This window comes from Pocillopora damicornis, chromosome 1 (genome assembly GCF_964200805.1).
Source record: "Pocillopora damicornis chromosome 1, jaPocDami1.2, whole genome shotgun sequence".
Classification (NCBI taxonomy): domain Eukaryota; kingdom Metazoa; phylum Cnidaria; class Anthozoa; order Scleractinia; family Pocilloporidae; genus Pocillopora; species Pocillopora damicornis.
This window is the reverse complement of record NC_142670.1, coordinates 24,535,373-24,559,552: the sequence shown is the minus strand read 5'-3', so window position 1 is coordinate 24,559,552 and position 24,180 is coordinate 24,535,373. Positions and strand designations below refer to the sequence as shown.

The following is a 24,180-nucleotide window of genomic DNA, read 5'->3' as shown; positions in this document are numbered from 1 at the left end:
TTAAGGAATGTGTGATTGGCTAATGCAAGTTGCTATTTTTGAATCAATTCAAGCAGCTTTGTTTACATTTTGAGCTTTCCGAAGTATCTCAGTCACGTTCTAAACTTTTGCTACGGGCAATCGTTCCCTCTTTGTTCTACCTCGAAAATAAGTTCAATTTAACTACGAAGCGTCTCCGAACCGAACAGGTTTCGAAAATCTGCCAGTCCTGAAATTGTTTTCTAGTGAGGAAAAAATGCTTTGAAAGCGGACCCGAGCATGTGACATCAGTTACTTTCTTCGCTAGACATTCAAAGAATACCCTGCTGTGTGATTGGTCAAAATCAGAGGGGAGGTGTCAAAAATTGCAAAACAAATCGTACTATTGGTTGACAGAACTGATCTGTCACATATTTGGCCGGCACCTCGGCGCCACAGCAATTATTTCTAGTAGATAATGTCAAACTAGTCTTGCAAACATTTCAGGTTTTCCCGACTGTTGTTTGAAAATCAAAACTTGCAGTTATTTCTGCATGAAAACAATAGTATTTTCCTCGTTAGTTGCACATCATTTTTCCGGTTTACCTTAACTCCTGAAATAAGCTGCTCGCCTTCCACGAAGGGTTTTGTGAGATCTTTCTGGCTGAGGACTGGCGTGTTGATCTTACATTATGGAAAAAAATTAATCTTATTTTAAGTATAAAGCTTTTTTTACCCCTCGAAAACATATATTGGCCGCACAAATCAAAATCCGAGGCAGATATCGCGATTTCTGAGTACTAAACAAAATACCTTAAGCTGTTCAGAACACTAGATATTCACAGTCTTGAAAACCACGAAAATATAAGTATGTTTAAAATTTCTCATATATTAACAGTGAAATACCAGATGTTTGAGTAAGAGATATGAGCTCGTCTAAAGCGAGAGGTATCAATTTTCGAGCGAGCTTCAACCCATCTGAGCCGGATAATATGGCACGGGACCAAACGAGAGTCAACCTTTCCCTGAGGGTGTGAAATTTGACACGATATTCCCGTAAGAAGGCGAAGGATGAAGATTAAAACCTAACTGACAACCAAGTTTCGGGAAGTTGTAAACACTCCAAAAGAGACAATGTAAAAGGAGAACCTGAACACGAAGCAGATGTTGTTGAGGAAACATGCCTGTACTCAAAACAATAATAACCTGTTATGCTTGCATCTTTTACGAGGCTAATATATATTTTGAACAGTACAGTGATGCAAGTATGCTTATCAAGAGCCATCTGTCATAAATCAACCGATATTTCCTGGTGATTTCAAACGGATCGTCTCACATAGTCACGTACCAGGTGTAACTAAATTATTTCAAAGCAGTTGTTTACTCCGCGCGTAATGGCAAATTATGTAAATTACACCGAGCGACACCAAATCACAATGGCTGCAAGCAAGCAATTATTTAATAATGATGACAAGCTAATTGAAGCAAAAGTTTAGAACAAATGGTTTACAACGGAAAAGTGCATTTGTTGCAGATAATATTGACGCTCTCAAGCAAAGGATAAGATGGGAATCACGAGATTAGAGTTAAGCTCATTTTTGCTTGTCACCTTTTTGTGGGGTTTGTCACGCGAATAAAAACAGTCAACTTTACTTCACAATGATAATTGCAGATGTGGAAAAGCACAACGAACGTATGTACTGCAATTTGAATTGTGTTTGATTCAGTCGCGCATAAACTGGTTATATGGGCTTGCATGAGATCCAAGATATAAAAAAAAAATGCCAAAAACAAAAACCGAAACGAAACGATACAATGAACAGAAGAAAAAAAAAATGGTCGGCTCTTGAACTGGCTTGCATCCAAAGTTGCTTTTAGCAAAATAATTGGGATCAACAACCGCGTCACGCGTAACGAGTGCGTAGGAACATTTTTGTGGGTGAAAAGAATCAGTGCCAAGTATTTAGTGAATCGAGGACCAAACACAACGGGAGGAGGAAAAACTTATTTCTTGTTCATAACCACTCAAACAGTAACAGGTAATCCAATAAAAAGTCCGTCGTATTGAGCTAAATGGGTCAAATTTTCCTCGCGCTTCTGTGGCGTGCGTGCTCTGTATTTAGGGTAACCCTAAGCAACGTTTATTAGAAAGATTGTGATAATTATTGTTGTCTATAATTTATCTTTCTCGAATACAAAAGTTTAAACAATTCATGAGACCTGTTTTTATTAAGTTAACAACGATAAACTTGAATATTTGTAAATACCACGTATAATAAATACTAGGGCGGAGAGGCGGGTGGGAAGGAGGTGTGTAAGAGACGCCAGCTTGTCAAAAGAAGATTGGAATGGATTGAAGGACGGGTGGAATTCAGAAACGCTACACTTACGAAGGTCAGTCAAGGTCGTGTAAAAGTAGACCGAGACCTTGATGTCGAAATAGAAATAGGGATATTCTTAATTGAAAAGGGACTGTTTTAGATATTTCAGTGATAGTTGCCAAGCTACTTTGACATGGGAGCATCATATTTTCTTTGAGGTTTTTGTTGTACGGGTTCTCGCCTTGATGGAACTCGAGATTTGGAGAGAATTAGAGACTGGAACGGTTCGCGTTTTAGGCTTTAGCGGGAGAATAACATGATCAGATTAATATTTTAAATTGTTACCAGCAATGTTTTAATCGACAGTCACTGTAATAACATTACAAAATCAACAGCACAACAATTCAAGCTTTCATCTCTATCACACTCGAGATCAAATAAGATAATCTGACAAGAGAAGCAGTAGTTATCTTCATACTGTATATCGATCAAGGAAAGGTGAATACTTAATGTTGTAAAAGCACGTGAATATTTTAATTAAGAAGCCTGAATAAAGGAACCTGAATTACCAGTCACAACAATAGTATTTTGGACTAGACAAACATCGAAAGGAAAAAAGGTAAAGTGACAAAGATAGTCTAAAAATAGTCTTGGCCTCAACAGATTAGAGACGAACATGGATATTTTGGTGTAATTTAGCACCAGTACACAGGTTAGAAATATATTTCATTTCAGTTATTCACGTGTAAAATCCTTGAGTTGACATTGGTCTTCCGTGTGTATTCTATTTATAAATCTAGCTTAAATTTCGTAGTGCCAAAATACAAAAAATACAGTAAATCACTTCAATGGAGAGAATAAACAATTCAGGGTTACTAGTTTCAGCTCTCAGAGCTGCAAATTGTTTTCGAGGATGCATCACAGCATGGGACAGAAATACCCGAGAATTGAAGGCTGACCTGAAGGTTTCGAGAGGCCTCCAGCCTTTGTCTCCAGATAACATTTAGGTGTTATGAGAAGCCTCGAAGCTATATACTAAGGCCGAAGTAAATTTCGATTCCCGAGATAGGAATTTGGTTCAAACAGTAGCTGAGTTGGTGGTTCGTTCGTGGTACATGTAGTGCTCACGTTCAAAAGCGGGTGAATTCTCAAAACTTAGTTCAGGCTTACACTTTCTAAAATTTTTTTCAACTGCCGCCGTTCACGTGTGATGAACGATTGGTCTTTAATAGACTAATGTTGTAATCAAACAGCTGGCTCAAACCAGACTTGTTTAGACTGCAAAAGCCGACATTTGCGGTCGTTCGAGAACCTTTAGAACTGAGGTCTCGCCAACCATGTATTTGCTTAAAAATAACTAGCAGCAAATCGTCACTTGTCAGGAGAGCCATACAGACGCAAATTTAAGGGGCAGCTGAGTTATGCTCGCACACCTCAGAGGAATGATCAACACACACGTTTTAAAACTTGGAGAAGAGACAGTCATTTATTAGCCTATTACTTAAGTTACAATCTACCCTTTTGATAGTATCAACTGGATCAGATTAAAATTCTGGATCAACTCTGTTTTTGCTTTGAAACAAGGAAACTGTCAAGGAATTAGAGAAATCAAACAGTCCGAGTTTTAATACAAAATTAAGAGAGAGTTTTCTGTTATGCGCAGCTCTTTTGTCATTTTGAAATGAGGTATGGGAAGTCTGAAGACGAGGCAATTTTGGTCTTAAACGATATAGGGTGTTACTGAGAATGCAGGACACCCCTTAATATTAGTAGTAGAATATTACCCGGACAAAGCTCTTATGTAACAAATGAAACCTGCAAGTACCAAATCTTTTCAAGTTGTAACCTAAGTTGGTATAGGTTAAGAGTGCCGCGGATCAATCTCTGTCGTAAAAAGAGTAATGACTCCTGCAACATTTCTGTAAAGGGAGCTTTGCTTGGCAATGGTAGGGTTTTAAACAGAATTTTACGGTGAAGAGTTTTGCCCTTTATTTGTACCACGTGTCGACCAATGCTGGCGAAATTTCACTCTAACCTGGGTAACTAATCTCTACAACGGAAAATTACTGAAGCTATGTGCATCTTAAAATTCACAGGAAGCTTTAGGCGGAGAAAGATCATAGCGTTTTCTTACGACTAGTGGGATATGGGTACCCCTATGAAGAATAAACAGCGGGATGTAAGAAAGTCAATTACATTTCTGATTATGTAATTTGATACCCTTTGTCTTTCATTGCAGTAACAGAAACAGGATTAAAAAGGGTTACACCGAAAACTCTTCATAAACTTCTGAAAGGGAAGTTCCGGTCCAGCTCGGTCCGCTCCGCTCCAGGAGTTGGTTACCATCATAACGTGAAGTTGAAGTTGGACATTATGTTTTTGATCTGTTATAGCCAAACAGCGGTAGGAGATTTTCTGAATTTTAGTTGAATCAAATCCACGAGAGTCGGTCGGATATAAAACTTCTCGTATAGGTCATGCAAAAAGAAGACAATAAGCCATTGGAACCCATCCTAATTTACAGCTCATAATTGAAGTAGTTCGCAATTTCTGTAAATAACCGTCTCAAAAGGTCACCCGAATCAAAAGTCGCAAGAAGGGTGGACTTTGGGGCTTTCCAAGCTGGAAGATAAGGGTTGCTTAGATAAAATTATGGCGATAGAGAAGCGCCCCTTGAAGCCATCTCCACAACATGGAGGATGGAAATTTATCTCCTTAACCCTTCAACTCTCAAGATTCAATTGCTTATCATTCACTCTGGCTTCTACACATTTCCTTGTAAATTAGTGATGTTGGTGTTAAATCAAGATGACAACTGCTAAATAATAGGTTTGAGTATTGTCATAGACTGTTTGCTGGATAATGTATGGAGACTTGAGGGACAAGTGACATGTTAATCACTTCTTGGAGTTAAAGGATTAACACGTCGTGATATTCCTGGGCTTGACTCCCGCAATCAAACACATAACTTTTATCTCCTTAACACGTCGTGTTATTTCTGGCTTAACTCCCGCAATCAGACACAGATAATTTGAGAAAGCTCGGAATCATTACAAACAATGGATGGACACTTAATAAATAAAGAAATATACCAGGAACGAAATTCTACCAGTCAGCTTTAAACAAACACACTTCTCATGGCATACTCGAGCTACACCCAGAAATAAATAGTTTTTCAACGCAGGAATTCTGTTTCGCACTTTGGTTGGGCCGTGCCCTCTCAAACCTTAGAGCCGAAGGAAAAGGAGAGAGAATAGGTTGTATCCTTTATTCAACAACCCAACGAATAATAAAATAGGTATTTCTTTCTTGAAAATCAGTTTTATTGACAAAGTTATATATTTTTTCCATTTAGCTCACCATTATTTTAAATACAGCCATCTGAGCTGGACAAACCAACCAAATAAATCAAAAGACCTCAATAAATCATATCCCGTGAAAGTTGCGCGAAATATTTTACGTCAACGTGACAATAGTAAACTCATTAGTAATGAGTCAATGTTTAGCTTTGTTTTAAATATATTTTCACGCTATAATCTCCATCAGGTTTACAGCTTTAAAGCTCCGCTGATGTTCAAAGCACCTCTCGGAAGAGTGACGACTCGACTTTTAAGAGTCTTCGCCAATGTTACTTTTCCTTAAAGACGAATGATCAGCCCTGAAGTCCGATTAAGAATGAGCAGAGGGTCTCAATGGGGTTAACCGATAGTTTTGAAACGGCGAAAACATTTAGCCGTTAGGCGTACAATAGATAAATCTTAACCAATTGTCGTAAAAAAAATTCTTATCACAGCAATGGATGATTTAATCGTTAGACGCAAAATGGTCAAAATTTTAACCGTTAGCCGTTAAAGCCATCGCCTCATTGAGACCCTCTGAGGAGACTGTCGTTGAACTCAGAAATTACAGCGTTTAGGTTATTAAATATTCAACTCCATATTATTTCCCTCACTGAAAAACTCGTATTACGTAAGGAGAAGTTCTTCACCTATGTAGCAAAGATAGATTATTTCTGTTTTTGGTATAGTATGGCTTATGGTGCTTACAATCATATATTAGTCCCTTTCTTTGATGACCTTCTCAAAATTATTCTTCAAATTTAGGGCTATCAATTTATATCCCATGTGCCAAAGAACAAACGCAGAATTTTACCTAAATGTTCATCATAATCACGTTTGCCATTCGAGCAAATACAAACACGTCTCACAGCAGACCAAACTGCGCTACGTTTTGAATCCATACAGAGAAATTTTCAATTGAGGGTCGAAAGTAATCCGGGATTGCTCTGGGTTTAATTTCCTTTGCTTTTGGTTGGCCTAGAAAACTGGCGCCAACCTCCCACCAATCAGATGCAAAACTTAACACCATTGCGACATGGTCATTCGTCTTTTCCCGCGCTTTAAGCAGTTTGCCCGTTTACACTTGTCCTCATTGGCTGGTGATGATGTTAATCTCGGTTCTGATTGGTCACTGACAACTTTGGTTTTCTTTTATCGACACTCAATTGAAAACTGCTTCAATGTCAGTAAAATTCACTTGTCTGTATGTCAACAACATCGAGAGCTTCGCTTGATAAACAACATCCAGCAAAACTATTCACTATAAAACCCAGCTCTAATGCATGGCGAGAAATCAGCTAAGAAGGGAGTAAAAGACGAGTATAAAATACGCAGCTAAAGTGGTACTGGGGCTGAGGAAATGTCATCTATGGATCATAATAAAACCTAGTTGATGCTATTTACAATAATTTTGTAATATCTATAAACACAATTCTTTCATAAGAGGAAAATTTTCACCTAAACTTAATTTACACAATAATTTAACGTGAACACAAAAACCATCAGGATCGTATTAGATTTGGTATAAATTTCAATTAGTTTCTAACCTTAACAAATTTTCAAATTCACCTATTTTTACAAAAAAATTTAAATACGCTAAGAAAATAAAGAAATAACCATAACACCTTACAATTAATGGGTTTCAGCATTTGTTGTTTTACAATCATATTTTCTGGTCTACCTGCAAAAGAGTATTTTTTCATTAAACTCGCCCGTTTACTTCAATGATTATTGCAAATTTCATTTCCAGAACATTATCGCTCAGAAATTGTTCGTCGTAACATGTGTCCACTTATCCTTTGGACACATTTGCAGAGGGAAATGTAATGTATGACTTCACATGCCACACGAGGTAAAGCTATTTCAGCAATAGGCCGCACTTGCTATCGGTTTACTGGCGTAGTAACCCATGCAAGCGGGCTTCTACACCGGTAAACTGATGGAAAGTGTGGTTTATTGCTTTTTTAACATGCAATGAGCGATAGGTTTTTACAATCAGGGCGCTCGTAGTATCTCAGTTAATTTATAATCATCTATAAACGTTGCTTCTTCGGATCTGGAAAAATTGAAACTAAAAATTGTTGCATTGTATCAAACACGTTGTGCATAAATTCCGTACCGTCTAAATGTTGAACTCTATATTTGGTTGGAACCTGTCCCTTGACTTCCGTCCCCATCAGCATCGCTAAGTTCATCCATAGAGATCCTTGGAAGTGGCGCTCTCCAATATGTAAAAGAACTAAATTGGTCTGGTGCTATCAGCCCCGCTGGACGAAGATCTTCCATTTTGAATGGCGGGAACATTTGGTCCACCAAGTCACTAAGTTTGATGTACCTGAAGGAAACCAAACAATTATTTAACCTATTCATTCCTAAGAGACACCAACAAGTTATTTCTTTGATTCATATCAGCATATTCTCACGCAGCTTCCAACGCAGGTGCATTCCAGCCCCCCGCGCATGTTACAACTTTCCTTGCGTTTTGTTTTGTGCCGGCACCATGTCCCTTGTTTGGAAATCTGACTTGTTCACCGAGTCATAAGGAACCCATGATTATCCAATGATTGGGGGGGGGAGAAGGGGGGAAGGGGGGGACGATGGGGGGATAGGAAGGGGGGTGAAGGGGAGGAAAGAGAAGGGCTACTAAACTGACAAAACAGATGGGTTAAGAAGTTGCGGCCCTCTTTCCAGTTAAAAAAAATACTCACGACGTTTGAAAAGCAGAGGTGAGGTCATGTGTCACTTCACCCTGGTAAAGATAACATAATGAAAGCCATTAATAATTGAAGACTCTTTTACCATTCGTGTTACTTTTGGTGTTCGTTTTTCCACTAGACTATGGAACAAGCCGTTGGCAGACGTTAAATATTCTCTCCTCTTGCTTTTGCTACAGACTTTCCTTTAAACGTAGCGGTTGAGACAATCGCAGACAAAAAGCAATAATATTCTAATTAAGCTCAAAAAAAGTATTTGCTTAAATGATCTCAAAAAGGGTTTAAAAAGCCCATTAAAGGTAGATTCGAGGGGAAAATGTCCCTATGATGTCTTTGGTTACTTTCTCAGCAACGAGCCGGCTTGCTTATGAGTGATTCTGGTGTACTTTCCATGGGCTCGAATGTGACTCGGACTTAAATGTTGGTGGGGCTCCGACGTTGGTCGGGCGTTTCAAACTTGAAGAAGAAGAAGAAGAAGAAGAAGAAGAAGAAGAAGAAGAAGAAGAAGAAGAAGAAGAAGAAGAAGAAGAAGAAGAAGATCCAAATAAAACTTACCCTGTGATTTATAGTGAAAATCCTAGACACAGATATTCCGACTGCACGGTAGGAAAGAACGTCCTGAGTGGAAAATTGATAAGTCAATTTAACGCGCATTTGCCATTGCATCGCCATAAAAAATAAAAACCAGGAAGTACTATTTAAAACACACGGTGTTATTTGTATCACTTCATCTGCCTTTACTTCATGTTTTCCCGTATTTGAAGCAAATTCCAAGTTTACCCAAAGTAGGTACCAATGCTATGGTTTTCCCGGCCGCGCTTGGTGTCTGCTTTTCTTTTCCCCGCACTAGGTACTAATTTTATTACGTTTTTAAATTATCTACAACATGTAGTAATAGTTTTACGATTTTTTGCGCTACTCGCCAGGGTTCCTTAATTAGTGCATGTCTTCTACTATAACAAAGATTATATGTTGTCGGTCCAAGGAAATTCACCAATTGTAAACAAGTCTCACCAAATCAAAGTAAAGATCAATTTTATAGCTGCTAAACTAAATACACTTACATTAACTTTATTACCAAATCCAGCATAAAAAGGATTTCTATTTGTTGGAAACAAGCTTTGGATGTCTCTCAAACAGGCAATCTTAAACTCCTCTGGTTTCTTTTCGATCACTTCTCTGAAAAATGGCAAAAAACAAAACAAAACAATTTCTTTTAAATACTGTTTCAAAAACGAAATCGGCCGCACAGATTGTCTCGTTAAAAGCTGTTGTTTGGTTTCGTCACACAACACCCTCTCGTCTGCCACGTTTGGTGACGAGATGACACAACACCTGCGAAGGAAACTACCTTACAATACGGAAAAGATATTCAAGTTGAGACATAAAGACAAATTGATAAAAAAAGAAAAAGAATCTCGATGCCACGTGCAATGCGTAAAAACGCTGTTCGATTGAAACCAAATGAAATGAAAGGAAGGAGTTTCTCGATTTTCCTCGTATGGTTAGTGAGCAGCACTACGAAGTGCTTCTCGATCCAGGTCAATTTTTTATTGCTGTTGTATTTGAATGTTGCTTTGATACCTGTGAAAAGCTTTGATAAGCGATTCAGGTGACAGGAGAAGCGGTCCATCAGGTAACATCAGCTGATCTTGCTTTACACTCTTCAGGTAGTCTCTGGTCTGCTGTGCCTAAATGTTCATAAAAAGTCGACATTTTTTAAATCATTCGAGCTGCGTAAACGACCTAGGTAACTTCCTCGTTGCATATTCACTGGAGACGAATGTTCGAAATACCCGAGTCGAAAATTCATAGATCGAGAGAACATGCAACTGCACTGAATAAACTTTAAAAAGCTTATGATACTTTTGCACCGATGATAGTGAGCTACAGAACTCCTAGTAAAACCATTTCATTCACAGCGAAAATCACTTCTGAAAAGTAGAAAAGATTGTTTGCATAAGCTTAAAGAAAATCAAATTAACAAATCATACCTGTCCAATAGCTCGAGCTGACAGGTAAAGAACTTTATAACCATTCTTCTGGATCTTACAAAAGAAGTGAGCCTGAAATAATACAAGATAAACCACTTTGCATCTTTTTTCTCCACCGTACCGGATTATTTTCCAAATATTCTTCTTTCACAGAACCAAAAGAGCTATCTTTGGAAATGACTGGCTAAGGGAATTCGCTTTACTGACATCAAAGTACATCCTCAAGTTGATGAACGTCTGCGTTTTTTATTCCTACTGTTCACACAAAAATAAACTGACGTCATAGACTACATAGATATCAATACATACCACCCCTGACTGAGCCCAAGCTTGTCCCACCACTGGCAAAATCTGACCCAATACATCAGATCTAACATATAATTAAAAAGATAACCACAGAAAATCGATCATAATATAATCGGTAATAGTAACAAACGTACTTTTCAACAAAATCAAGTAGTCTTGAAATTTGAATGAGTCTCGGAGTTCAATGAATTTTCTTTGTTTCATTTCATTTTCCATTTCCTGCCCGTTACAAATCAAGTTCCTTTCTTTCTTTCTTTCATTGAACACAAGGGTAGTGCTAGACCTACGATCTTGGCCAAAAGCATTGAAAAACTTCACTCTCTTTGCATTTTGCGCCTCCACATCCCTATACAATGTTGTGTCAACAGCTTTTATTCTGCTGCTATCTAACATTGGTGGGGGAAGGGGTGGGGGTAGAGGTTTAACCTATTTCCAACAAAATGTAATTGGAGGTTTCAGTATTTCTTTTGGCCTTTAAGCCAATCAGTTATTGTCAAGTTGAATATGCTGTTAAAGAACACAGTGCAACGAGTGACCAAACGATATTGATCTAGCCAACTGCACCTGCACTAGGAGTGAGTTATTAATGAAAATACTACAATACATGGTTGGGGCATGGGAGAAACAGTCATCTTCTAGCCTGATCGTTTGGGTGAGGGTAGTCCCCAAAGGAACTGCTATCTACAACAGGGAATAATTTTTTGACAACCCAGCACCATTTGTTCAAAGGCTGAACAACTCTATCTACTGGATAAATCTCTATCCATGGGGATAATACTATACATTTTGTTAACATTTATTTGCTGGATAGAGATTTCTCTATTGGATAGTGCTATCCATCCTTTGAACAACTGGGCCCCGATCATTAGTCATCAACTTTTTGGAGTAACTCAAGAAGCTTTCCAGCTTTAATGCTTAAAAACTACAAAGTTTTTGAACATCATAATACATTTACTACAGTTTTTAGAGGGACTCACTTGGTTATTGTCCCATCAATGTCAGAAATAACAATCTTATCTTTGAAATTCCATAGGTAGATGGTTGCTGTACACATCGCAGTGCCCTAAAATACACAAAATGCACTTAAACCATGTCATAAACTTTCCAAGATGAGTGTAAATTTCAAAGAATACTTACATAAACACTACTGTACCTGGTATTTTGTGGTTACAGAGAATGTTACACTGTTTGCCCCTTCTTTTAGATTCAAACTTGCCTGTTGAGAATGGAAATGAATTTTTTAACCTATGGAATTAATGCTTTGAGAGTCCACAAGATTCTCAGTAAACATCTCTTATTTGTGCAAGACATTTTGCCACACAGGCTTTCATCAAACAAAAAAAATACTTTCTTACAGTGCTACAACTATGTACATAAAGGAAACTTAAAGTGAGTTAAAGCATTTCATAGGTTGGTATTATAACACAATTCAGTTATACTGGTTGGAGCAGAAAGTTTATTTCTTATCAAGCAAAAAAAAGGGCCCTGTAGTATCTATAGAGAAGAAAGATTTGCACACTGATAAGGGAGTATAATTTCTTCTCTGAATCACATTTCTAGACCATGTAACTTCCTTTGAAATAGTACATCATCTTCCACTGTTTCTTCATTATGAAAAAGTTCATTAACCAGTTGATTGATTATGAGCTGATGTTTACAGTTCCCGCAGATGTGGAATTTCAGTCGAAATGCCACCAAAGGAAATAAGTGAGACTCAACTTCATTAGCTGCAAAGTGCAACAATGATGTTGTAGTATTTTTCCATTAAAAGAAATGGCAACTGGCTAAATCTCAGAGGTCCTACAATAGTACTCACAATTTGTTCAGAGGATAGCCTTGTGACTTTCCTGTAATTCTCCTTAGGGGATGCATCTGATTCATTGCCACTGATGCACCCAGATACTTTTCTTGCCCTGCTTTCATTGTCATCCTCCTCCCTTTCCATCTCTGGGGCAGACATTTGTTTTCTTGCACCACTACTATGCACCCTTGGGCGTGGCTTATCCTTCTTTATATCTTCATTCTCTTCGTCTGAACTCTGAAATATTTTACACAGGTATGAGGTGCAGATACTGACGAGGAACATCATCATTAGGCAAGTAACACTGAGTGCAACAGTGAATGGCACAATTTACCACTGCTTTTTTGTTAATGGTTTTTCTTACCCCTTAGTAGATCACAAATTTACATGAGCTGCTTAAAGATGGACAACATCCAAGTCCCATAGGTTTAATTTTTTTTTACCTTCTCCTCATTAGCTCTCCAAGAAAACCAATAGCTTCTTCTTTTTTCCTGGGAAAAAAAGGAAAGAAGAGTTGATTACAGATGCACTGAGTGACAAAATACTGTTTGAAGTATGCCAGCATTAATTATCTGACTATATAGAAGCAGCAAACATAAGCACGTGCAATTGAACTCATTACAATATGCGCATTTGGGGTGCAGTCAGCTATTTCTTCAGTCTTTTGAACTTGTCACTGCTTGGTTTACATTGAAGTAATAAATAGGCTTTTTAACTCAAACTTATCGTTATACACTGTATTTGATGCCCAAAGGTTAAAATATAATTATTTCACTGTCCAAGGTAGTAGCTAAGTTTATTAAATCAAAGCCTTGTATGATCACATCATTAAGTCCTTTTAAGAGAGAAAATGAAACAAAAGTACAAGGACACTTCCCGGTACTGAGACACCATTCAAAGGGCCTGGAGCAAACTTTGAATTGAAAAACATGCAAATCATGTGAATCACTTCACACCAACTTTCACTTAGTCCTCACCTTCTTTGGCATATGTTGTTTTATCAGGGACTGGCATGTATCCTGTAAAGAAAATCTCAACTGTGAAACCTCTCTTGTGTGTTTTTTTTTTTTTTCAAACAAAAAATATTTAACCTCATATTTCACCGGCAAAATAGAGACTTTGAAAAATGAAAGATCATCATAACTATGAAAAGCAACTGTGAAAGTAAGCCTAAAGAAAATAATAACTTGAATTTAGAAATTAAGCCTTAAAGAAAACAATAGCTTGAATTGAGAAACTAAGCCTAAAGAAAATAATAGCTTCAATTGGTTCCATACAACAGCAATAAGCAAGTACAGCGAATACAGTCTAGCACTCTGACAGTGTCATCAAGACAACTGAAAGCCAGTCAGAGTGGATGTAATAAACCATAAAACAAGGGTACCCTTCCAAGAATATGTAAACCCCTTACATTTTACCTTTGAAATTTTAAAAGATGAAAGATCACAATATTGTTATGCTTGAAAAGTTCTGCAAGCTAGACATTCAGATAAATATCTAACTAACTCTGACACCCTCCAATACTAACTCAAGTGCTAACAAAATATCATAGAGTTGGGAATTGATTTTGCCCTTTTGAATTCAACCAAACTCTTACTTGTCGAAGGGGTCTTTGGAAAACAACGTGAGACATCAACATGGGAGCAGCAATCTGCCAGTTGTAATATCTGCACACAAATGAAGGTTATTCAGTATATTAAAAAGACATTACATTGCACAAACAGGTGTACACAGTCAATAAACCCATTCGCTTCCAAGATCTTATTTCTAATTCTCCTTACTCTTTGCCATACACTTCTTATAATGATACTTTAGAGAATTTGGTATTGTGTTATCAGGCAATTATTAGATGAGGTTGAGCACAATATCATGAATTATCAGCACTGAGGTCTAAGTTATCTGCTGAAGCTGAATACTGAGGCAGATAACGCAGACATGAGGTTTGAAATCATGCAAAAAAACCAAACTCAATAAATGTTTTATTATACATTTATTGAACAATCTGCAAAAGAAGACACTCCTCTCTGAGTTTGCCAAAGTTTGAGAACATTACACGGACAATGGGGTTGGCAACTAGACAGACTTTGAACTCAGCATGATAACCCAACATCCACTGCAGATATTGGGTTATCCCATCAACTTCACATGCTACTGTAGATTGACTGTTTACTCTCAACCAAGCAGAGTTTTCTTAGCAAGTCTAATGTATGATAATCTTATCACTTGTCTGCTTGATATTGCATTGATACAGATATTGTTGGGAGAAATTCTGTCTTGGTCAAAGGGTTAATATACAACTTCATAAATTTTTGTATGAGAGGCTTACAAACATGGCTTACAATGACCTCCAAGCTAAACTGGTGATAAAGAAAATGCCCTCTGAATCCATCTAATCCATCACAGGTAGCCCAAACTTTTTAAAACAACTGCTAACAGTTTTCCAATAACCAATTGAAATCTCATGTGGAGAAGAATGCTGAAAAAGTTAATTGTGTCCCATAACCTTTTCACTCCCAGGGGTGGCTACTAAGCAATTCCTTGAAATAAGAACTGATTATCACAATGTCAGGCCTACAGGTAAGAATAAAGCAATTCATCCACTTGTGGAAACTGACTGATTCATCTTCAAATTCTCGGAGCTAAAGAAATGTAAATCAGACAGTTTGAAAAAGTTATAAATTACTTTTTCAAACAAAAAGGCATGAGAAAAAGTTCTTAAATATGAAGACTGGGTATCTCAATTAAGAAAAATGATAATATACAAAATAATACCTGTCATTGATTCTAATAACAAGTTTGGGATCTGACAGTATTGCAGGATTGTTACCCAGGTCATCAAATGTCACTATTGACTGTATAAAACTCTCTGTGAAACCAAAAAGACATCACAATTTATGCTGAGCAATTCCCATTGACATTGTATCACCCTGCCATTTCCAACAGCAGGAATATGATCATATCACTTTAAATTATAACCCTTTGTAGATATTTGATATTTTAAATAACTTTTCAAGGATGGCCCTAGAGTTATAAAGAACATATGGCACAAAGCTTTCTGACTCTTCAGTTTAAATACTCCAAATGATACTTCTCAAAGAGTTCCATTTGTTAAAAAGATCTAGAGCAATGTAACAAACATCTTGAAACATGTACACCACATTCAAAATATTTCAATGCTGTCAATACTGGCACTCATTTCATTCTTTATTTTTCAACTTACCAAGTGATACTTTACCATTTCTTAACTCTCCACACAGTGACATGGCAATGTCATGATATTCCTCTCTATTGAGGAAAATTTCATAGTTTGAGGAAAAGAGTAATGAGATTCATGTTATCATTTAAGATGCCATTTCACTAATAAAAATTACAAGGAATAAATGAAGTCTGGATCAAAGATAAGCCCCTCACATAAAGGATGTTGATATAACACCAAATTCCCCCAATAATTTACAAGGAAGACTAAAGCACCAAGATGGGAAAATTATGAATCAATGTATTAGAGGCAAAAGGTTGGGACATAAAACAAAAACAAGAATGCAATTTTACAGCCATAAAGTACTGAGTTATAGTAATAATTACGTTGTTTCCTTTGGTCCTTCCCCAGCTATGGGTGAACTTGGCAATGACTGTCCTATACCAGACTCCCTGTCTTCAGATCCTGAGCCACTGTGTTGTTGTTGTTGCTGTTGTAGTTTAGAGTCTCTGTAAATTCAAGAAAGATGTTACAGTGACATCTTCCTCTCTGGAGCTCAAATATTTTGCTAGGCTGATCTACCATTAACATTGGTAAAATTATAAAATACTTCTAGTGCAATGCCCAATACACAGTCTTTCTTGTTTCACTGTAAGAACTTTTGTCTTGAAGCCCCTTAATGAGTTCTAATTGCTTGATTTAGAGTACTGAACAGCCAATTTACAATCAGTTTTGGAAATGTTTTGTGAACACAATTTTTCTTTAATTCAAAAGAGTGTGTACACTTGAGACAGATGTGGTGCTGCAGTGCATATGTGCCATACTGTAGTAATTGGTACTCTCCTAGATGAGATGTTCATAAATGTTATAAGATTTTCCATGAGTTCTGTCAAGTTTGTATGTTGGAGGGTCAAAATGTGAGAGTCAACTGATTCTCTTGCAAATGAACACAATACAAAAACTCCACTGAAATCATAAATTGAAGTGTCAATTCAGAACTTGACAATGGACTGAGCGCACTACTGCAAGAGCTCTTAAATTACATTTCCACTAATTTTTTTTACTGGTAATTTAATGTTATGAAAAAATGGTGTCAAAGTGAACCCTTACAAGGCCTGATGTAGGTACAGAGCTGCTACTTCATGGTCTACAGTCCTGAGATCATCCAGGAGAATTCCTTCCTTGCCACCAACCTGTTGAAAAGTTCACTTTAAATATGACATGGCAATCAAACAGAGAATTACTACAAAGTAAGTTAAACACTAATCCTGAGCATAGCATGGAAAATATCAGCATGACAGATGACTAAGGATTTAAAAATTCTTGTTACTTACATACTAATCTCACAGTTCTATCGGCCTTTCTCTAGCAATGATAATATTCACTTACAGTGACTGTTAATATATGCTGAAGTTTTATCTGTGACACATGATTACATGATAACAGCACAAGAAATAGTAATGTTTATGCATTCAGCATTCTTTGCTCAATTTCCTTTGTATTTCAGGGAACATCATTAAATTAAACATGCTTTAGGGGCTGTTAGAATCAGTATGCAACTACTGTACAAGGGCAAAACCTTCATAGATAGAACTTAAAAGATGTAATTACATACTTTAACTACAGCTTCATTCAAACATTACACTTGGTTAATAAACTACACCTTGCTGTGTGATTTGAATGATCCTTCTCTTCTCTTTGCTTTGTGGACATGTTTAATGTCCTCTTTCCTTAAATCTGTTCAGAAAGTAATTCAGAGATTACTTTGGGGTAAAAAAAGCCTTATTTTTGCATCTTCAAACAGATTACAAATGGCTCTGATCTACAAAATACCCAATACTCAGCTGTGCCAAATTTCAATAAACCCTTTAACATCTAAGGTTTAATAGCATCTAATTTCTCCTGAAAGTATTACTGCTGAATCAAACACTTAAGTCACAAGAATAGAGGAAATGATCACCCCCTTAAGAAGCTCTTAATTGTTAGACAAATTCCCCAGGTCAATACCAATGGAAATGTAAAAAGAACAGTATGGAGAATACACAAACTGATATTACAGACTCAAGAGTTAAGTCTAGTCTCATCTAATAGAACATAACCCTAAGAGTGTCTATCATAACAAGTGCTACAAAGTTCTTTTTGCATCAATTATTTTCTGCAGACCTGAAGATTTCCTGTCAGGCAGTGATCGTCCATCTGGACCCTAAGGTCAAAATTCCACACAATTATTGACTGAAAAGTCAGAAATCTTAAAAGATATCTTTTAGATCAATTTGCTTACTTACTTACTTACTTACTTACTCAACTGGCAACTTTCAGAGAAAAACATCTCATTTTCACTTCACATGGAAACTTGTTCTGGCAAAAATAATCATACTAATCTTAAAACTTCCCAATGGAAACTGGCTGCAGTAAATCAATGGAATGCAAGTCCTGAAAAACTCTTTGCAACATTCTTGCTTGTTTCAGCTTGTTTCATGCCTTTGAAAGTTGAATAAGCTTTGCTTATCACAACCCATCTAATTCAAACTTACAGCAACACTGTTTCCAAATGCAGATGGATAAGGAATTTTGCTACTACAAGTCCAGGACTTCAAATTGGGCTTGTAATACTTCAGGACAATATACAGGACAATATACAGGACAATATACATGTACATGAAAAACTTGATCCACTTGGTGAAGGCATGCAGATGCAGACAAGAACTACAAGTAATATCAAAAACTTCAAGCAAGGAATACCTGTGGAAGCTTTCCCCAAGCCCATCTGATCTGATTCTCTCTTGCTATATTCTCTTGGCTTTGATGTAACTCCAGCTCAGAATCACTCATATAATGCTGAGGATTTGGAGCACCGGTAACTAGCTCGTCTCTTCAAAAGAAATTAAGTCCATTATGATCAACAAGCTCACCAACATTTTCTCGAGGCTTCAAGTTTCCTTCTGGGAGAATTTAACTCTAAACAAAACTTTTCTTCTGGAGCTAGAAAGGACCATCACAAGCCTCTAAATCATCAACAACTAAAATGTGTCATTAAGTCACTAAATAAAAAGATACTTGAGCAAAAATGGATTTTATCTACTTTCTCCAAGCAGAGAAAAATTTTCTTTGTTGCTGGCAGGTTATAAAATAAGGGAAAAATCAGAGGAGTTAGATCAATGAATGAAATATCAAGGGAGCATGCACCAGTACATGTGTGACAAAATACAAAGAGGAAATAATCTGCTGGAATTTGTTCAATAACATAACATTAAAACAGTTACCTATGACTAGGTGGAGAGCCAATAGGTGAGTCCAGGTCAGAAAGTGGGTAAAAGTCTCTTTTAAAACCACTTGGAATGGAGGGTGAGTGTGATCCTGCCCACTAAATAAAATAAAAATGCACATTAAAGCTATTACCTATAGGCACTGACTATATGAAGTACTATTGATGATCAATTTATCCTACAATTTGTGCTTTAAATTTGCCCTCTGCAAATTGAGGTGCTACTTTTCCTCTACTGCAGATCAAAAATGACATGATAAGTGAGAACATGTATTAATCCTTACAGAAAATAATGTGGAGAGTTAAAAAAAATGAAAATGATCACATATTAATGGGAAAAAACATTTTGAATATTGTTATTGTTATCAAAGTCCTAGTGGGCTTTGATATGAATCATGTGTGCTGGACAGAGAACCAAAACACCATGATCAGTGACAAGTCAATATTCACAGAAGAAGAAACATAGATGAACAGATGAACTTGGAGAAACTCAAGAGCTGTCATCTCTGACAGGCTCAAGCTAGATAGATGATGCCACTTTGCAATGTCAGTAATGGCAGATACCTGCCTGAACTGAATATTGAGGTGGAAATCAATTCATCAAGTAAACTGTCTTTGTCAGTGATCTATAGAGCTATGCTCAGCAACAGCAATTGTAAGCTAATATTGAATATAAGCTTAAAAGTGCTGCTTTGAACAGTCACTCATAGTCTCATAGGGTAAGTTCCAAGGTGAGAATTTGTAATTGTTCAAATAATCATCAGGTTTTAAATCTATAGAACAACAAACAGTCGAGAATAATTTACAGTTATGAATTACTATCTACCTGTCTTCCCTAATTTATGTTCATGTCTTTAACATTTCATTTCCATCGTCCTCAGTGCACAAGAAAGGTTCAATCATTAAATTTACATTTTCTTCTAATGCAGAGCACATTTGGCCAGGCCCATTTGGGATTTTATCTCATATGATCAAAGGAAACTCAATCATTAACGCTATTTTTATCAGTAAATTATCATTTCATATATTACCATGATTTCACTATCAGATGATATATCTTGTGGATCTGCTTTCCATCGTACTGGTATAGGAATACTGTCTGACTTAGAAGTTATGTTTCTTACCACAGCCTGTAATAAGTCAAATAATTGCACACTTGTTAGACAATGGACCCATCCTGTATATAGAGTTCTTCTGCACAAGATACTTTTCTCTTAGTGTCTCATGTCCTCTCTCCACTCAGGAGTATAAATGGGTATCGCTGAACTGTCAGCTGGTAAGCTGACTTTACCTTTTTATTGTCTCAGGATTGGTCAGGACCTTTTTCACTGTTAAAGGATTTACTCCAGCCAGGCACCTAGTTGGAAACTATTTGCACTATTGTGTTATTTCCTGACACAAGCCAACTGCTGTTGAAGTGGTGTTATACAGTTTCACATCCAGGCTATGCAATTGGGATCCAAACATGGTAACGACAACAAAAGTACAAAAGCTACATAATGTCAGTCATTTCATAGTCTTACCTCCACATTAGTGTCAGACTCTGCATTATTTTCTACAGGAGAAACTATTCTTCTATCTGTAACTTCTTTGTTTGATTCTTTACACTCCCCAGTTTCTGAATCACTGTGAGTTTCTTCTTTGGCTTTGCTATCTTCCTCTACACTACTATCTGAAATTTTATCATCTGAACCAATGTCAGAAACCACTTCACCCTTTAGGGCTTGTACTCTTTGGTAAACAGATTTTGCAGGTACTTCCTCTGTGACAGACATGTCAACAACATTCTCTTGAGGGTTTTCAGCTAGCTTAGTTGCACTGTTTTTAGTACTGATGCTTGTGTTGCTAATAATTTCCTGAAAGATAAACAAAAATGGATTGAAATGGCTCATTGCAAGCTTCTTTCCCAACTGAATGTCTTGTAACATTTACTTCTAAGGCTGGTAAAAGAAATTTCTTGATTCCAGGTTACGTCTAAGAATGTGTCAATGTCTATATCAATGGCAACAACTACTGGGCTAGCCTTCATAACTGATATGCCAATCAAACAGTCAATTACAAGTAATTCATTGATATTAGTGTTTAAAATTAAATCCTGTATTCCCAGTTCCCTAAAATAGGACCTTTATAGAGCTGCATCAGAGAGGATGGGCAAAGATCAAAATTAAAAGCTACTTCAACTTAATGCTACCAATACATCATATACTATAGGTCAATCCTTTGACATAACATGTACACCTTTTTAAAAGTTGTAAAGATTAAAAATTAAATTATTCCCTTTACATTAACCTACCACTACAGGACCTGTATAGTGGAGTACAGTAAATAGTACCATACTAGAGGAGACAGGGAGAGGCCAAAGAAATTAACCTTGTAAACAAGGATACAATACAGATACATTCATAACCCCTTTTAAGAACATTCATTCATTCTGTAGATCATTCTTTTGGAAGATCTCATTAAAAAAAAACAACAACAACAACAACAACAAAAAAAAAACAGAAAAAACCTTAAGATTAAAAAGCACCTCTTGAGATGTAATATCCTCCTTCTTGGCATCATCAAGTGTCTCAGGAGATGGTACAGGGGATGTACCAAATTCTGAGGGGTCATTATCTACTTCTTCAACGAAAAATGCCTCTCCTGCATCGCCAAGTTTCATCTGTAGTGACACTGGTTCTCCATTGATTTCTATATCAACCTGTAGCATAATCAATTACTTACTCTTTAATATACTTATTGGGTAACCATATGGACTACTTTAATAAACAAATAATCAAATTGATTTATTACGATAAGGTTCCAGATACAATAGATGGATATGCATTAAATTAAGCCAGTAATTCATAAATCAATGCAAAGAATTAATGGAATTTTCTCCATACACAAATTTTTGCAAGTTAACGCCCTTACATCATTGAATGGTTACCAGAAAGCAATAATGAATTATACCACTGATGAGACAATTGTCTTTAAAATTTGGAAAACTGCTACACAACAATAACAGTTGTATTTGGTGGTGCAAGCAACAGACCAACAGCTTAGGCTTAATCATAACTCTTGCAATACTTAATCTAAACTTAACTTTCACTCATAAATAGAACAAAAAAGTTATATCAAAAATAAAAACATCAAAGCATAGCACACAGCTACAAAACACAGAGCATCCAATCACCCATAGTAGTTTCCAATTGGTAAATCTTTATTGAAAAATCTAGCATGCCCACCAAAGTCAGCAAAACAATTCAAGCTTGGAACTCTGCATGATACTCTAGAGTGCAATAGTGTGTACGTGTGGCATCTGCTCAATAAGCCTGACAACCCCTCCTCCCCCCCCTCTAAACAATGCCAATTTTATTAAGAACAGAAACATTTTGCTTTTGTTTTTCCAGTCTCAGGTGGTAAATTTTCCATGCAAAGAAGGTAAAACATAAATTCCCTTACAAATCATTCCAAGGTTATCTATATACTGAAAAGTGTAAATATTCTAAATAAAATGACAAGTATCTTTGCTGCAAAATAACTGGTAGGGTACCAAGGCCAACCCCTTTTAACCACAAAAACCTTCATATGCATATTTGATTTTTTCATGTTTGTTTGGTTTCCCACTGTTCACAAAAAATTCTTAAACAGGGGAACACACAAAAGATAAAGGCTGTTGTTGCCTAAAAGGAACTGAACCCATTTCAGCCCCTTGAATGTAGTAACCACCTTCTCTTCTGAATTTGCATGTCTTGAAGAGTTCCTATGCCAACTGAAGGCTATCAAAACATTCTATTCTTAATTGTAATTATCTCCTTTGGGGGTGTGTATGTGGTAGTGCCATTTCGTGGGCCAATGGGATTGAAGAACAAACAATAACAAACAAGTAGGAGTTTAGAAAGGGAGATTAGACGGTGAATAGTGCAAGGTTATACAACAACTGCTTCAAATCTCATGAAATCGCGAGTTTCAGCACGCTGCAAACTTTCTGTATGTAATCTTGTGTTACACTTGCGTTAGGTGTTCTTTTTAAATACTCTTAATGCTCTTTCTTTGTACAAGTGCTAAAGGCAAAAAAATTCAGTTACAGAGAGAAAGGAACGAATTCAGCCTCTGGAAAACGCCTAATAAACTTTCACCGCACGTTGATAATAACTCTAGCTTCAAGATGCATTCATTACTTGTCCAGAATGCTAGCGCTACACGCTGAAATCTATTTTTCAATTTAGAGCGTATTCTACGATGTTAGAAATTTGATAAGGCTCTACAAATATTAGAACATACCGCCTTTGCCACTAACGAAGAAAATGTTTGCGAAATTTACGGTGGTTTTGAGAACAGAAACAAATTAAGAGAGTGACGCGACGTGAGACAGAAAACCTCATTTATTCTAAATCACGTATTTTTTCCTACTGGGTTTGAGAATCCAAATTTTGTCGGAGAAAATTACATCAATTAAACCATGTGCGCTAACACAACCTTTGAAGGCGATATTTGTTCAAAAATCAGGGCGATTCATTCCCATTTCTGTTTTCAGTTTTGTCAGCGATGTTTCGCTGAGTAAGGTTATATAATATGAAGAATGTGGCACTCCGAAGATTATCATAGAAAATCTATGGTAGAACTTGCGAAGGTTTACGAAGCTACAGAATACAAAAGAAACAATTATACTTACGATCTTTTCTCGACTTCGGAGTACGCCAAGTTTTCCAAATCTAACGTGGAACGGCGAACCAATGTAAGACCCATCTTCCTGTCGTACCACCACAACATCGATAGCTCCAGTAAGAGTGGCCGAGTTTATCTCGTTGTAAAATCCTCGAACGTTCGACACAAAACGACCTAAATAGTTCATTCTTCACGCTGAATTCTTAGGCTTCCACTCTTTGTACATTTCCGACCTGCAATTCCACTGAAAGACGCGAATTTTAGACATGTACGTCAATGCATCAGTTGCATTTCTTTCACACAAACCAACTTCGTTCAATGAAGATCTTTGGCTTAACAGGTTTCTTCGGGGGGTAGGGTAGGGTGAGCAACTTCCTGTGAAAAAAAATTGGCGATTTACACAAAATCCCTCCTACCTGACATGGGACAAAAGAAGCAGGATGTGGACTTTCGTATTTTGCCCAAAGTCTGTGAAAGCAAATCCTAAGGTGAGAGTTTCCTTCCAAAGTGCATACAGACCGGAGAATGAATGATGAACACGTGAAAAGTGGCACCACTCCAGTGGTCCCAGGAGACTTCTTATTCTATGACATCACATGATATTGAGCATTAGGTAGTGTTGTACCTAGACTTCTCG

The 24,180-nt window shown here is 36.9% G+C and overlaps 1 protein-coding gene and 1 long non-coding RNA gene across 10 annotated transcripts; one reads left to right on the top strand and one right to left on the bottom strand.

Annotated features, from left to right (window-relative positions):
* Positions 1-36: 36 nt before the first annotated feature.
* Positions 37-5,720, top strand: LOC113677388 (uncharacterized). 6 transcript variants are annotated; one of them, XR_016186960.1, is made up of 4 exons: positions 37-1,651; positions 2,245-2,352; positions 2,943-2,991; positions 4,519-5,720. It is a non-coding gene; the product is annotated as an uncharacterized LOC113677388 (long non-coding RNA). The 6 variants fall into 6 exon arrangements; XR_016186966.1 differs by lacking the exon at positions 2,943-2,991; XR_003446788.2 differs by lacking the exon at positions 2,943-2,991 and having other exon boundaries at positions 37-1,997.
* LOC113677343 (phosphatidate phosphatase LPIN3) lies at positions 5,581-24,107 on the bottom strand. 4 transcript variants are annotated; one of them, XM_089207593.1, is made up of 27 exons: positions 23,960-24,107; positions 23,551-23,787; positions 21,421-21,594; positions 20,417-20,749; positions 19,925-20,023; positions 18,892-18,992; positions 18,371-18,500; positions 17,792-17,831; positions 17,292-17,365; positions 16,739-16,821; positions 16,015-16,137; positions 15,653-15,717; positions 15,205-15,298; positions 14,030-14,099; positions 13,410-13,451; positions 12,876-12,923; positions 12,448-12,669; positions 11,785-11,847; positions 11,609-11,694; positions 10,635-10,695; positions 10,326-10,397; positions 9,916-10,022; positions 9,396-9,510; positions 8,887-8,949; positions 8,326-8,366; positions 7,737-7,952; positions 5,581-7,298 (listed from the first exon to the last, which is right to left on the bottom strand). In XM_089207593.1, exons 2-26 carry the CDS (start codon positions 23,728-23,730, stop codon positions 7,754-7,756), a joined length of 2,685 nt encoding a protein of 894 aa, XP_089063719.1. In that variant the 5' UTR covers positions 23,731-23,787; positions 23,960-24,107; the 3' UTR covers positions 5,581-7,298; positions 7,737-7,753. The 4 variants fall into 4 exon arrangements, with proteins under 4 accessions (XP_089063719.1, XP_027049979.2, XP_027049965.2 ...); XM_027194178.2 differs by lacking the exon at positions 23,960-24,107 and having other exon boundaries at positions 5,581-7,294; positions 23,551-23,913; XM_027194164.2 differs by lacking the exon at positions 23,960-24,107 and having other exon boundaries at positions 23,551-23,912.
* Positions 24,108-24,180: the final 73 nt, after the last annotated feature.

Bases quoted from the DNA above. Each gene is read 5' to 3' on its own strand.
- LOC113677343 (XM_089207593.1), bottom strand. From the start codon at position 23,730: ATGAACTATTTAGGTCGTTTTGTGTCGAACGTTCGAGGATTTTACAAC. The intron at 12,924-13,409 runs GTGAGGACTAAG...TTTTTTTCCCAG, and splicing joins AACAACATATGCCAAAGAAG to GAAAAAAGAAGAAGCTATTG. The intron at 10,398-10,634 runs GTATGTATTGAT...GTATTATTTCAG, and splicing joins CTTGGGCTCAGTCAGGGGTG to GCTCACTTCTTTTGTAAGAT.